This window comes from Centrocercus urophasianus, unplaced genomic scaffold (genome assembly GCF_019232065.1).
Source record: "Centrocercus urophasianus isolate 14NV4802_14NV808 unplaced genomic scaffold, USGS_Curo_1.0 seq_17, whole genome shotgun sequence".
NCBI classification, from domain to species: domain Eukaryota; kingdom Metazoa; phylum Chordata; class Aves; order Galliformes; family Phasianidae; genus Centrocercus; species Centrocercus urophasianus.
In genome coordinates this window covers 13,377,848-13,392,581 of record NW_024884722.1, presented here as the reverse complement: position 1 = coordinate 13,392,581, position 14,734 = coordinate 13,377,848, and the positions used below count along the sequence as shown (strand labels likewise).

The 14,734-nt window shown below is 44.5% G+C and overlaps 1 protein-coding gene across 4 annotated transcripts in view; it reads left to right on the top strand.

Annotated features, from left to right (window-relative positions):
• Positions 1–2,836: 2,836 nt before the first annotated feature.
• ENTPD1 (ectonucleoside triphosphate diphosphohydrolase 1) overlaps positions 2,837–14,734 on the top strand; it is a 30,000-nt gene continuing 18,102 nt past the window's right edge. The window contains exon 1 of one of the 4 annotated variants that reach the window (XM_042818836.1): positions 2,837–2,902. Coding sequence is in view for 1 of the 4 variants with exons in the window: in XM_042818834.1 (XP_042674768.1) it covers positions 3,176–3,191 (16 nt within the window). In the remaining 3 variants the exon portion in view is untranslated. Of the gene's footprint in view, positions 2,903–3,050; positions 3,192–3,546; positions 3,624–13,320; positions 13,339–14,734 lie in introns of those variants that run through there. The other 3 variants (XM_042818834.1, XM_042818835.1, XM_042818837.1) reach the window with 3 other exon arrangements.

Sequence of the window (14,734 nt, the reverse complement as noted above, 5' to 3'; positions counted from 1 at the left end):
ATCACTCACGAACAGTAGGCAGGTAAGTAAGGTCTGAGCACTGTGATCCCTGTACCACAAAAAGTTGAAATGGGCAAAAGCTACAGAATGTGAACAGGGCTGGAGAAGGATGTAGTCAGAAAAGGTGATGACAGGGCAGTGTTTGAGTAACAAGATTGGTATTTTTATCTGTTGCACTTCAAAGAAAAATAGGTTCAGGATTACTGAGGAAATTACATTAAAATGGAAGAGGAACCAGCAATACAGATATGGCCTGGAGAAAGAAGCAGCGAAGAAATGAAAGAGACTTGTAGAGTTGGATGATAGAGGAAGCAGTAATACTTACTGATGCTTTTTAAAAAACAGGAGACAAAAATGCAGTAGAAAGGGTGTTATCCTAAAGGTGATACACAGGTCCTGGGTGATGAGATCTGTGAGTGTAGGTGACAGCACAGTGATATCCTCTGAGAAGATGATTACAGATATTTAAACCAAGACAAGGAACTATAGTAAAAGAAAGACACATCATCCCTATAAATTATGTGTTTCATAAAGTTGATGCTGAGGAGCTTGTAGGTGAAGGTCATGTTATCTTCTTACTTAAATTACAAAAACAGTTTTTCCTTTCTCCATTACCTCAATTTTTTAAAAATAAATTTGAGTGCAGATAGTGACTTATCACAGAGCTTGTTGCTTGCTTGTTTGTCTCTTTAGAAGTCATCCAAGAGATTTGCTCTTCACAAAGGAGATGTTTGGGGTATCCAAATTAAGCATTCAGACATTACCTATTGCCAGGGCAATGTGAGGAGGGCTTGATCTATGTGTTGTGAAAACTGCCATGTCTGGGGTGATTGCAACATGGGATGTGCAGGCCAAGAAGTCTCAAAGCAGAGAGGGATAAGGAGGGACATACCTTTTGGCACATGCAGTGTTTCTGGCTGTTTGCCTTTCTGTCCCTCTTCTCTGCCTTTCTTTCCAAATGGAAGCCACCTGAATCACTCAAAATGGCCTCTCTTTGTAAGGAATTCTGCTCCCTCTGGTCCCACCAATTTAAAGCATTCCTGTATTTCTGGAGACCTTTACTACTTATCTGTCTGACTCACAGATACTGGGAGTGGAGGGCTGTGTACCTTCTGTGTTCCTTCCCAGGGCTGCTGCTTTAGCTGCTGGTGCTGAGTTGAACCAGCACACCAACACTAGAAGCCTGGGAAAGCAGAGGGGTGTTCAGCCAAACTCTGTTAAGGCCAGTGTTTACACAGATTTTCTTGAAGCTGCCATTCCTCTCTTCCTAAAACATTTGGATGTTGTCATCTAAATATATACCCCAGGGCTAAGCAAACAAGCACAAGGACTTGAGTGCTGTTCTTGAGTGGTGATGGGACGGCCTGAAGTATTTTAGATCTTTTCATAACAGTTCTTTCTGCAGAAACAAGCTACTTGTCTTTCTAATGCTGGCACATCTGTTCCCAGGCCTCTGATTTTTCTTTCCTATGGTTGTGTTGTTCTCCCATCCTAAAATGGGATTCCAGTGTTAGTGATGGTTCCTTCTGTTTCCTGCTGGAAACTGAGCCAAAGTGTCCCAGAGCTCACTTTTACTCCTTTTGAGTCCCAAAGGCAGTATAGCTCATCTTTAATACAGCAAACTTGAGACATCTATGAAGATATTCAGTGTTTTTAGATACGTACGCTTGTTTAAATGTAGAGATAACTAAGACTAAGATCTTAGTGTGGCTGGGAAGAAGATGGGTATTTAAGATGTGTTTTGTTCCTCCAGAATTGCACAGGATACTTGTGTTATGACAGAGGAACAGAAGAGTGGCACTCATCTCTTGCTTTGCTATACTTAACCCCTGCTCAAGATGTGTGGAAATTACATCCTGATCTCTTGGTTTCCTCTTTTTTATTTCTGTTTTCAAGCTTCCTCCTCACACTGTCTGCAAACATATCTGAGCACAAATGCCTGACTCTAGGACTGCTTTCTTGTGTTGTTTTCTTAATGAAAATGACTGGCACAGAGCCTGCTGTTCCTTACTGCTAGCTTGTGGCCTGCAGTCAGAAGGCTGCCCAAAGGCAAGAGGATTAGAGGGGCTGTGAAGGTCTGTGCCCATCCGCGGCTCTCCAAGCCCCAGCAGCAGCCTGCAGGGCCCAGCACCTCCTGTCTCTCCTCTCAGAAGAAGCTCTCTAGAAGCTGGTGGTGGGCAGCTGGGTAAGGCAGCATGTCCACATGCCACAGCCAAGGAGCAGGAAGGAGAGTCAGTCAAAGCAATGCTCCAGAGGAGCAGGAACCAGTAAAGGCACAGTGGTAGTGGTGGACTATGCCCTGATGCCTGTACCCTCTGAGCAGTCAGCAGGGAAACACACAAGGACAGGAAGAGCCTTGGGGAGCTGCCATTCCTTGAGGAGGAAGTGAAAAAGCAGGGGCAGCTGGGGCAGATAGCAACTCCCTTTGGCATGAGGGGCTGTTATGCCCAAAGTGGGGTTGGGGACCCAAGGTGGGTTGTCGGGAAATGGCCTAAACATGAGGAGCTGAGACCTATCTGGTGCCAGCCCATGTTTTTCATTTGGGCAAGAGGTGGGCAGCAGGTCGGTGGGGTCCCTTGAGGCTTCCCAGCAGGTGACTGATAACTGGCTCCTTACTGAAGCTCCCCAGGGTATGCGTAGAGGTGTGAGCTCTTTCTAAGGTGCAGGCACAGCAGGTGACTAGGAACTATTGCAAGTCTCCTCTTGCCGCAACCTCACGAGCAAAGGTGGGTCTCTCAGCACGGGACGGTTCTCTCCGTGCACCTCACTTCTACAAAGCAAAATCTGCTCAGTGCTCCATGACCTGAAAGACTGACATAACGCTTTCTTTCGGCAGCCAAAATTACCTCATCCCCTCTCGGAGCCAGCGATGCGATCCTGCTTCAGAGCGCAGCCCCCGCAGGTAGGCACCATCGGGACCCTCTGACCGGCGGGAGACCCCGCGGCAGCGATGGCGGGGTGGCTGTGAGGAAACCCCCGCTGTGAGGAGAGCGGGAGATCAGCCTCCGAGTCAGAGAGATTGTGCCGTGTAAACTAACCCCTCCCACTGCTATGGACCACTGTAGCGCCCATTTTCACATGAGCACCTCTCGCTAAGGCGGCTCAGAGCCGGTAGAGGCTGAGAAAGGAAGAGGGAAAGAGAGAGACGGGGAGGAGGGAGCGAGCACCGGCACTGATGGACGAGCCAAAGGGTAAGGACGGAGCGTCCTGTGGGCGCTGGAAGCGGCGCTGCGGGAGGCAGGCAGCTCCGTGCCGGCATCGCGCTGGAGGAGGCTGTGCTCGACGAGCTCGTGCACGTTTGCCAGCCGAGAGCGGGCTGCGGCGTCCCCGCCTGCTTGCCTTCCCTCCCTCCTGCCCCGGAGGCTGCGCGGGGTCCTCCGGGCTGGCCGTGGGCGGCGGGGGACCCCCGGAGGCACAGCCGAGCGGCGCGTGCCTGCGCTTTGCAGAAGTTTGGCTCCGTCAGTGCGGAGGATTCCCTTCCTGGCGCTGCGGGGGAAGAGGCGGCGGGGCCGGCGGGGGCTCCCTGGTGCAGCCTGGCGCTGCTCGCAGCGAGCTTCGCGGTGCGGGGAAGGGCGCTGGAAGCCAGAAAAAGCCTAAAGGTGGTGGAAGGCGCTAGCTCGGAGGTGGGGAGAATCGCTGTGCTGTGCTGGGGGCTCTCTGGGCTAGGGCTCAGAGCGAGAACCGGCTCGGGAGAGGGAGGAAGAGGAGGATTCCCCTCCGAGAAGCCTTCTCGCCTTACTGCAGCCCCAGGCAGCGGTTAGCTGAAGATGCTTATTGCATAGTTATTGATTTGAACTCTTGTCCCAGGGCTTGCCTTTTGTAATCAGCCGCTTTGTTGCTCGTAGCATGAAGCATAGCAGCGCTAGTGGCGCTTAACGTTTGGCAGAAACATTTTCTAGCTTAAAATCTGCTTTTGTCTATCTGGATGGCTTACACTATTTACAGCAACTTCTGCAGCACGGGCTGTCTTTCTGTACTGCTGACAGCACGGGGCTCTTTGTGTGGGGCTTTTAAAACAAAGCCGAAGCACAGACATGCAGGCAAGTAGCAAACGGATAAGGATCTGGGCAGAAACTTAGCTACTGAGCTGAGCTAGATGCTTAGGGGCAGCAGTTTGCACTAGTTTGATAGCTTCTTGTCCAGAAGGCTCTCATCAGTGTTACAGCAGGGAATCAAAAGATGATTCAGTTTTTCTATAAATATATAAAAAGGCCAACTAGTCCTCTCCATGTTTTGAACGTCACAGACTGCGATTAATTGTTTTTTGAGTGGAAGAAATGTTTTCTCAGTCTAATGCACTTCAAGTTGTAAAGAATGGGCTAGTGGAAGTGGGAGGTTAGCTCATTAATCTGTGCAGTCAGGAGTGAAGGTAGACCTGTTTTCTGCCTGTTTTGTGTATAGGGGCTGTAACAGGCTTGAAACGCTACTCCTCATCTGAAGGAAACCCGTACGTTTAATACAGATACTGTCAGCTCTGCATTGAAATGTGGGTCAGTATGCTAGCATGGCCAAGGAAGAAATTCTCCTTGGGGTGCTACAGAGCAACAGATTGTATCAGTGGTCAGCATGAATAACTTCTCGTGCACAAAGTGTAACAGTCAATAAATAAATAAACAAACGTTTCTGTGGGGACCTTCAGTCTGGGGAAAATATGGTACTGATATCATGCAGGCAGCAGTGAAGTTCAGTCGATCTAAAATTAGTAGAATCGGGCATAGAAGGTACTGAACTGAGCAAGAGGTGGCAACTGTTGTAGAATACTACGAAATTGTTCCAAAAATAATGCCTCCTATTTATTTCCATGGAAACTACAACAAAGAGCACAATAACACTATTTGATAAAGCAGATGTTCGGCTACAAAACACTAATTTGCAACATAGTCACCACCATTACCAATGCATTTTTGCCAGCCACGACCAATAGTCTGCATGCCAGGCTAGTAAACATCTGCATAGCCATCTGGAACACGGCTTGTCTTTCACCTTGCTGTCTGTTGCCACTGCTGAAACACACCTCCCACCACCTCATTGTGCTCACATCCACTGTTTGATCTCCATAAACGTTCAGCAGTGGTCAATGAATATCAATGGGTGCCATTTTTTCTGCATGGAGGAATTCAGTACGCATCTCCATGTCAGACAGCATTGTGTCAGACTCCCCTTCTGCTGCCATCTGTCACACAAATGGTGAGAAGTTTCAACCTCTACTGCCACATCACCAACATCCGCCTCTGATGTGGTGGGCCAACATAATGAAATAGGAGGCATTACTTTCAGAACAGCTTATAGAGATGATGAGTTAATTGCTGCTGTCAGGTGACTGCTCTCTATGGACCGATGATTGTTCCAGCATGGAGCAGTGTAAATTAAGAGCTGAGGGAAAGAATGTAAAGGAATGTCAATAATGGCTGCAAGTTCAAAGAATATGAACTGAATAGCACTCCAGAAACAAAAATGAGGATGACTTTGGCCAGCTCTGTGGGGGCACTGAAGGAGGCAAACAGAAGTTGAAACAAGTAAATACAAAGTGAAGAGAGGAAATGGAGAACACGTGATACCATGTACTGGCTGTGAATTGTGGGAGATTAGATTTTTCCCTGACATGTTGGCACTTTCTCTAAATTAAGTTAGTAGGAACCAGCACAATTCAAAGGAAGTGTTCTGTGTTGTAGAAACAAGATAATGGGTATGTAGCAACCCCATAATCATTTTGGAAGTAGAAAGGGTAAGATTGTAAAGATGATGCAGGAAAAAAAAGCACAGTAGTTTCTGTTAAATGTTTTCCCACATTTTGAAGAAGAATGAATTTTGGTATAAAGGAACATTTCATGTAGTGTTATAACTAAGTAGCTTGTTTTGTTAGATTAAGATTTGTGGGGGAAATAAAGTTTTATAACAATTTGAGATTAAATGCTCCAATTGGTTAGAATATTTATGCTCATTGATGCTAATTTTCAACAAACATTAGTGAAATCACTGACAGTGGGAAAGATAGAATATCCTAGGGAACTGTTATCTATTTTAACATCAGTGGTAAGCTGTTGGAGAATCCTCCTGTCTGATCAAGTCTTAATGGTTGGTTATGGAATATGAAACTTCCCAGAAAGGCCTTCAGAATAAAGTTATTATAGAAATGGATAATGCTGGCAAAAATAACAGGAACTAAAGAACCAGATAGGAAATTGCTCATCCCAGATGGGAGCAAACTTGTAAGTTCGTGTGGTTCCTTCAAGCAATGATATTAATCTGTGTCCTAAAATGGAGATAGTCCTACTTACAAGACTAGGATTGTGTTCCCTTTGGTTTGAAACACAGTGGCTGGTGAATCTGTTTACAGAGAGGAAAGCACTCCCAAGTACTCTTGCAAGTACCATAGTATTCCAAGACTTTCTTTCTTGAAATCTTTTTATTCTGTACAAAGCCAGCTGACTTAGGAAATAGATATCAAGAAAGCCTGGCATGATTCTCATTTGGAAAAAAACAGGCTCCATTTTGTCTTATATATATTATTGTTATTAGCATCCTCTTCAGAATTTCTTTAATTGAAGTTGGAGGCTTACAGAATTTTTAGGAAAAAAAACGTTCTTAAAAATCAAGTGAATATTCAGTAAATCTGGGCTGTAAGCTAAGGGAATCCCTAAGGCCTGACTTCCCAGATGGTTGGGAACCAAGTCACAGAAGGGGAAATGGAAATCTTCCTGTCCAGCATTTGATAGCCACAGGGTGGATGAGCGTAGAGCTAAGAAGGCAAGCAGTTCTTTATCTGATCTGTTTTCCAATACATTATTTCCGATGGCTTTATTTTTCTGAGACAGCAAATGTGATTGCAAATAGTAAATAGAAATCTGCCTCCACAGCAATAGATGCGTTTCTGATTTTTTTTAATTTTTTTTTTTCTGATTACAAAAGTGTCTTTGTGATTCTCCAGGAAAGAATGAACTAATGGATTAAAACCTGATTAGCAACAGACCTCAAAAATAGTTATCAAAGGAAATCATGATTCAACAGCTGTGCTTCCAGCGGTATTCTGCAACAGGTCTGATGGCAATAGATATTTTCAATAGTGATCTAAAAAACATTTAAAAAATCATTCCGATTTACAGATGGAGTTTTTCAATGCTAGGAGGAGCAGTACAAATACCAATTAAGTCAGAGGAAAAAGTCTAAGGAAGCCAAGAGTGGTTGGAAACATAAAGAGCAAATAATAGGCTTCAAGCCAGCTTGTAAAAGCACAGCTAATGTAACTTTGGGAAGAAAGCTGGACATTCAAATACTGAATGGACTAGAACGATTTCCAGGCAATTTTGCCTTGGAAAAAAAAATGCTAAGGCATGTAGGTATACATACATATTTGTATGTGATAGCCCTAACTCACATTTTATTTACTTTATCATAAGCATGGCTGCATTGCATGGCAGACAGGAAAAAGTTATTCTCTAGGCAACCTTCCTGTAGCCAAGTAAACCTATGTTTGCCTCTTAAGTAGTGTTTACCAGAAACATGTAGAAAACATTCAAGGAATTTTTTGAAGAATAAATTTAAGAGGCTGAACAACTGAAAGGGGAAGATCATAGAAACTGTAAGTGACAGTCTTTGGCCTTTCCCAAGTTGTTTAACTAGCTTAATATGGTGCAAAAATACCATGTTTGGTCACATTCCTTCTTTTCCTCGGACGTCTTTGTACCTTTGGCACCTTCTGGTTTGAGAGCAACAAGTGAACCTGACTTTGCAGTTAACATTCCCTTTTTACTAACACTTGTGCTCACTGGCTATGTACTGCTGAGCTTTATTTGACTTGAAGTGGTTTGAGATAGGAGCCAGGTTCTTTCAGCAGTATCTGCTCAAAGGGACTGGGTTGTGGTTAAGACAGAAGGGGTTAGGCTGAATTTGGGGGCGAACTAAATGATGCTGAGATGACACTGGTTGGCAAGACAATCTACAAAGGATTATCACTGCTTGAAAGCAATCAAACTACAGTTGAAAAATCCTGGATTATGTTCACAAGAGCAACGCCCCAGTTGATTTTGTGAAAGATGAGTTAGATGGGACCATTTCTTCAATTATGTTTACACACCTTTTTGTGAGGTGAGTGTGAGAATTGTCTTTCTCTCTCAGCTTGGCAGAAGCTTCCCTGAGCATAGCTGAAGCATTACGGCAGGCACTTCCAATATGCTTGTGTGGGGAGCATCAGAGCCCAAAGCTGTGCTTCTGCGGTCAGTTTAGTTGGACATAAGTCTATGCTTCAGTGATGAAAGAGAGGCTTATCCTTGGCTCTAGCCTTGGTTTATTGTTTTTGTTGTTGTTGCTGTCATTGTTGTTTTTTGTTGTTTTTTCCCCCCTGAAATAATTTTCAGCTTATCTGACTTGAATGCCAACACCAGCCCAAGTGAGAGAACAGGAGGAGGGGAGGAGGTAAGGGTGAAAGTCACTTGGATCAAAGCTATTGTGGGAGTTTCACTGTAAGGCGAGGCATGACATAAAACCAGCCCTGTGCTCTGAAACAGTACTGCATTAGCAGTACAAATTAAGAAGTGAATTAAGGGAAAAAGTGTGAGAGACCAGATGGAAAGAAACAAAGTCAGCTAAGTGCATGCTGTGCAAATTCATCCACTCGCGTCCTCTTGTACACTTGCCACCCTGCTCCAAATTTGGCTGGAAAAATAGTCTTCCCAGCCTCCTCCGTGGGCCCCGTCTCCTCTCTGCCCCTTGCTGTGCCGGCTGTAAGCTGCTGCTCTCCCTGCCCGACGGCAATGCAGGCAAGTTACTTGTCACTGTGTGCAGCGCTTTGCCAGCCCCAGCAATGCTGCAGATTGCATCTGCCACCTGCTCTAACTCTTGCATGAATCCTTTAGGGCTCTTGCTAGTCCCTTCCAGCTTGGGAAGAGCTTCCCGGGAGCATCTGCATCTCTGTTTCACCGTCTGTCTTCAGGTTCCTTTTGTAATATAAATGTATTGTGTAAGCAGTGATTAAGTCTCTGGTAGGAGATGTATGCCCATCAGCCTGCCCTGCACTGTCCCGTGCTCCCTATGGCTTTTGTTTAGCTGTATGCTACCTGGCTACTGCTCTCAAAATAACCCTCATAGTGGCTGAATGGTGTACTGGCTGACACCTGAACCTTTCCTAAAGCATTTTTAATTTGCACAAATAGAAGTCAATGTCTCTTTGCTTGTTATGTGCTCTCCCTCTGCTTCTGATCCTCCTGAGAACTTTCCGCCTAACCATGCAGGGTGGGGAATGCTGGATTGTTCTCGGGGAACAGAAAGGAGGAAAAATTGACTCTTTTTTTCAAAGTAATGAAAGTCATCTTTTTTTTTTTTTGCACTATCTATCTGCCTGCAATCTGTCAGCCAGAGCTCAAGTAAGAATTGGCCTCTGAGCTTTGCTTGCTGCCTGGAAAAGGTGACTCAGCAGCTGAGGATGTATGAACCACTTCTGTTCCTCAGTTCACAGTGTTTTTTCACAGTCTGCTGAGAGAACTGTTGTGGTTTCTATATATTAACTAAATGACTGCAGCTGAGGGCAGAGGTGTCTGCAGCCTCTGCCTGCTCCTCTCTGGGCTGTGGTAAGAAGGGGGAACACTTCTCCAAAACTGAGGGACAGGGAAGATACCTGTCTTGGCCAAGTTCAACCTTTACCTGCTGGTCCAGCAGGTGTGTGAGGAGTGCTTTTTGAAGTATTTGCCTTGAGTTAAATATGCCCAATAAGTTGATGTGCAGCTTCTACTTAGCCTTGCCTTCCTGAAACAGTGTAGGAAACTTACTGTTTGTTAGCTTTGTCTGAGACTACAAAACACAAAGCCAGCTGAAGCTGAAAGGATCTTTAATAAAGCAAATGATTATGTTTTGTTTACAAGACTTGGAAATACTGTTGTGACAGAAAGGCATGGAAATCACAAGGCAAAAACAAAAAACAAAAATTCTAGCAGTGTTGTTTAGGAGTTCTTCTGTCATTAGCAAGAGAGAAGTCAGGTCTTATTTTGAAATGAATCAGAAGTTTGAAGAGGAGTAAATCACACAGTGTAACACATGGAATTGAGTTAAGCTATCTACCCAGCCAGTTGAGCAGGGCAGTCAGAACTCTGCTCCTTTCCCACACTGCTCTTGTGACTTGGTTAGTACACATGTGGCTGCAACAGCCTGACCAGAGAACAGGGCCTATCTGAAGAGCAGCTTGGTGGGATATTTTAAAAAGTCTGCACTTGTACAAGTGCAGGGTATAACACTAGCAGAAGACAGACTGAGGCAGAATAGTTTTCTTTTTTTTTTTTTGTTTTTTTTTTTTTTTTTGTGGCAGAGCTCGCAGATGAGTTAAACCAACTGCGAAACAAAGCTTTTGTACTTCATCTTAAAAATAGTTTGCAACAGAACCTGGCCCCATGCTGTGAACTTCTTGTTAAGCACAGTAATTTTACTGTTGCTTTTTAGGTTACAAAGTGTGTCTCAGCTCTAGAGGCTAGTAATTTCTCCACCAATTAGAGGGCTTTTTTGTGTTGCTGTAAGATTACAAACTGGATCCCGTCAGCCTTGCTAGGAATAGATTCCTTCTATAAATAGGGACCTTGGAGAGGCTTTTCTACTCATTTACTTCTCAAGAGACTGCAACCATAAATGTACATTGTCATACGTTGCAAACCACATCTCTGGAACCTTGGTTGTGGTGTAACAGTAAGTCTTAGTTTTGCTAGCATGTCACAGAAATTGCATAAAATGCAGCAGCACTGCTGTAAGGTTGTCCATAACGCCAATGTAAAGTAGTAAATGACTCTCTTACTCTGGCTTCTCCTGCCTCCATCCCTGAAGCTGGACTGTGGGGAACAAATCCAGGAGTAATTCTTTCCTTCAGTGGGGCTCTGCTGCCTCTATTTTTCTTCATGTTTCTTCTAGCCTCAATGACATTTCTTGTTTTTCTCACACTTTCAAAGTAACAGCAGAACTACACAGATCTTATAGTGTGAGTCATGTGTGTGTACTTTACTAGGCCAATAATGCCCTAGTTGCTGTTTGTCTGGCAGAAAACAAGAGAGAACACACCAAAGCAGTGGAAGATGAATTTTAGAGTAGGTGTAGCTGAAGTGTGTGCTGCTGCTGCCTTAGACCCTGGGATCTCTGCCTCAGTGGGAGGAAGTGTGCTGGAGCCTTGGTTTGTTGTTAGGGGAAGGCTGAGCCTCAGCAGACAGAGAAATGATGGTTGGCTCCAGTGTTATCTGTCGATCTGCTGAGAGAAGGCTGTGACATGAGCATGGGAAAAAGTCTGTGCACAAAGGCCTCCTTGTGAGTCCTGTGATCCTGCTGCAGGATAGCTGCAACTTTCCTGTGTCACCAGGAGCTTCATGGAGGAGGCTGATGTTCGTGCCATGCATGCTGTGTCAGCACGGTGACAGAACACTGCCAGGCCTGAGCGACAGAAGTGACACGGACTCACCCAGCACCATCACAGGGAGCTGCTTGCTGTGTGAAGCTCCAGCATTGCCAATGAGACGTAACACCTAAGGGAAAGGTTGCGTTGTTTCTGCCATGCTGGGTGCTCCGGGCAGGAGGCAAACAATGTCCAAGTACAGAGCTGTGTGCTAAGCACTGCCCTGACTGGCTGCTTTGGATATCTGCCTCTTCTGCTTTTATTGGGGTCCCCAAGACCTAACCAAACCAAATGGACCTTTTCACAGCTGCAGAGATGGTGTGTGGTAAAGCACTGATCCCAGCACAACATGCAGAAGGCATATGTGCAGGTGAAGAAGCAGAAAGACAAATTGTTCCGATCAAAGCATAATGTATGTGTATTACAGGGCTGAATAAAGCAACAGCAAGGGCTAAAAGCGTGCTGTGTACTGATAACCCTGACTGTGACCAAGTGCAGTAAAGCTGGTTGAATACTGGCAAAGCTGGTCTTTGTGACAAGCCCTGTGGTCTGCACCCCGATAAGGCCCACAAGTTCGTCAGCTGGAGGCCTGTGTGCTGATAAGGGCCCCACAAGGATGGCTCCTTGGGACAAAACCTGTCTCCAATAACAAGATGGCAGCAAGGTTGCAGCTTGCCATATGCACCTCTTCTTTCTCTTCTATCAGGACGGCAGACTGTAGGCATTAAAGATAATCAAAATTAGCAGAGCCTGGGCAACCCGCTGTCCAAGGGCTCTTGGGGTTGAAGTTAGCAAGATCCCTAGGCAAAGAGATTTCACTGCACTGAGTGTTAGCAAAAGACCTGCCCAACAGGATGTTGGTGCCATCGAGGAAGAATCCAAGGGATGCAGTGAGGACGCATGGCATCTATGAACCCTGGTCCCCTGCTGTGTGGAATTTTGCCAGACCTTGAAGTGCGAGTATGAGGGAACCAAGTGTGGAGGAGGGAATGAGCAAGAGTGAAAAGATTTTGTAAAACACGCATCCTCTTTCTGTTCTGTGAGAACTTGTGCTTTTGCTACATTAATCTCCTGTACCATTGCTCTGTTAAAAACTGCTCCGTACTTAAATTACAAAAAGATGTGAAACTAGTTTGTTTATAACTTGTTTATGATGTCACTTTGAGTAAAGTCAGGAGAGTTTAATAAGTTTGGCTCCACATGATCAGTGGTTCAAAAATGTACTCACACCCATATTGGGCTGAGAGAAACTGATGGAAATTATTTGGCAGAAATATTGGATGGAATAGGAGAACAAGGAAAGATGCTAGAAATTTTCAGTAATAGAAAGAGCAAAGCTGAAACATCTCAACAGATGTTAGCCTTCACCATTCCTACATGAACCAAGTTGGTTTCTGGTGTGTTTGTATAAAGGGTGAGCAAGTAGTGGCCCACTGTTGGGAATTGTCTGAATGGGTGTTGTAGACATGGTTTTAATGCTGTTTTTTTAGGATATTCCGTCATTTTCTTATACTGCTTGTTGCTTTTACATGGCTTTCAGTCCACATGGTAGAAATCCTATCCCAGCCAATTTTAATTAAGAAAAAAAAATAAATAATGGTACATTACGTATCTATTCTGGGGAATTTGTACTGATAATTGCTGGAAACTTCAGCTCAGCTTTTCTCTGCTCTGGGTAACTCCTAAACATAACAGTGTTTTGTTATTCTTCTTTCCACTTGAAAAATGTTATCAAAGGAGAAAGTCTGGTAAAGTGTTCAGGACGATCTGAAGGATCAACAAGTACTGAATAGTATTGTTTGAGACAGCTCTTGCATGAGTCTTCTCTCTCCATCCTACTTCTACCTTGTCCCAAAGGAAAGCAAATATCCTAGATTGCAGGATGTAGATGTGAGTCACTGCTTGGTTTTTAGTGGTGAGAAAGTTGACCGCTATCAGTTTTCCCAAATGGGAGTGGAAGCCAAGAAAAATCTCGTCACAGTGTAAGTTACAGCTTTCTTCTTTTGAGCTCTTCTGTCCTTATCTGGCTATTTACTGCACCAGTAGAGCTGATATGCTGATTCGGCACCCTAAGGAGAAGCCAAGGCAGCTCCAAGCCACACTTAAGGAATTACAAATGGGGCTGTTAGAGTCACGAGTTTGTTCCTTAGCTGATTTATAAATGGTCTTGTTTTCTTTCTTGCTCTTTTGTCCCAGAGCTGTTAATAAATAGTCTTTTATAACTCCCATGTTCCTGCAGGAGATGTGAGGAAATAAGCCTCTGCCCTGGGGCAGGCTCTGCCAGCATCACTCAGCAAAGATCCTGGTTTAATGCCTCCAGTGCAGCCCCAAACAGGCAGCATGCAGACAGGGGCACTTGTCCTGGGGGTGCGTTCTTACAGTGTCACCCCCTCGTTATCACTGCAGTGTGTCCACACAGCCTTATCCAAAGCATTTTGTGTCTGTATAACTGTTTGAGACAATAATAAGGAATGAAATAAGGAAGACGTGCAAATTGTAACCCAGACTATGGCTTGATTATAAATGGATTTCCTTTCCTGAGCCAGATTCTCCTCAAGATTCACTGTATATCCTGGTAATAAATAATCTGAACTTTGGAAACTTCTAATCTCCTGTCACAGACAATTTATCTGGCAAAACTCCTTTGCTGTTTTGTTCCATGAGGCTCCAAGCATTGCTAAGTGCAAGGCTTCTAACCATGAAAATTTAGGTCCATATTTAACTCTTAATGTTTCCCAAATCTGCTTTTGCAACCCTAAGGCTTAGGTATATATATTTATTTATTTATTACTTTCAGACATTTTGCTGAGGTCTGTGCCCTACAACAGGCTTTGGTCCTCTGTTTTCTTCCTGTTGGTTATCCCTAAAAATACCACAGGGCAATTTGTTTCCTGCTATTTGAAATGGAAATAGTAGCAGCATAAGGAACAGAGCATGATATTCATGCCAAATATCATGAGCTGAATCCTCCCAATGGTTTGTGGGAATCTTAGTTATTAAAGCTGACCTCTGAGAAATCAGTATATTTTTCCGCTAAGGCTAAGCAGTGGAGGCATTCCTCAGCAGGAAACAAAAACTATCCCCAGCTGTTCCCAGTGTTGTGCTCTGCCATGAAGAAAGGAGATAGCAGTGCTGACAGCTGGAGGTAAGTGGGAAAAGCTGAAAGAGATTAACTAGCAAGCAATCTCTTTTATGCGTGCAACCTTAACCTTTGTTTATTGAAAGAATACATCAGGCCTGCTGCCCTGCCTTGGTAGCAAAGCACTTCTCACTTCATCTGCTAGAGGTAGTTGCAAAGGGAAAGTCACTACCAATTTCTCTGCTGAGTGAGTGATATGCATGTTAGAGTAGGAAAAGGTCAGTGGGTATCTTGTAGGT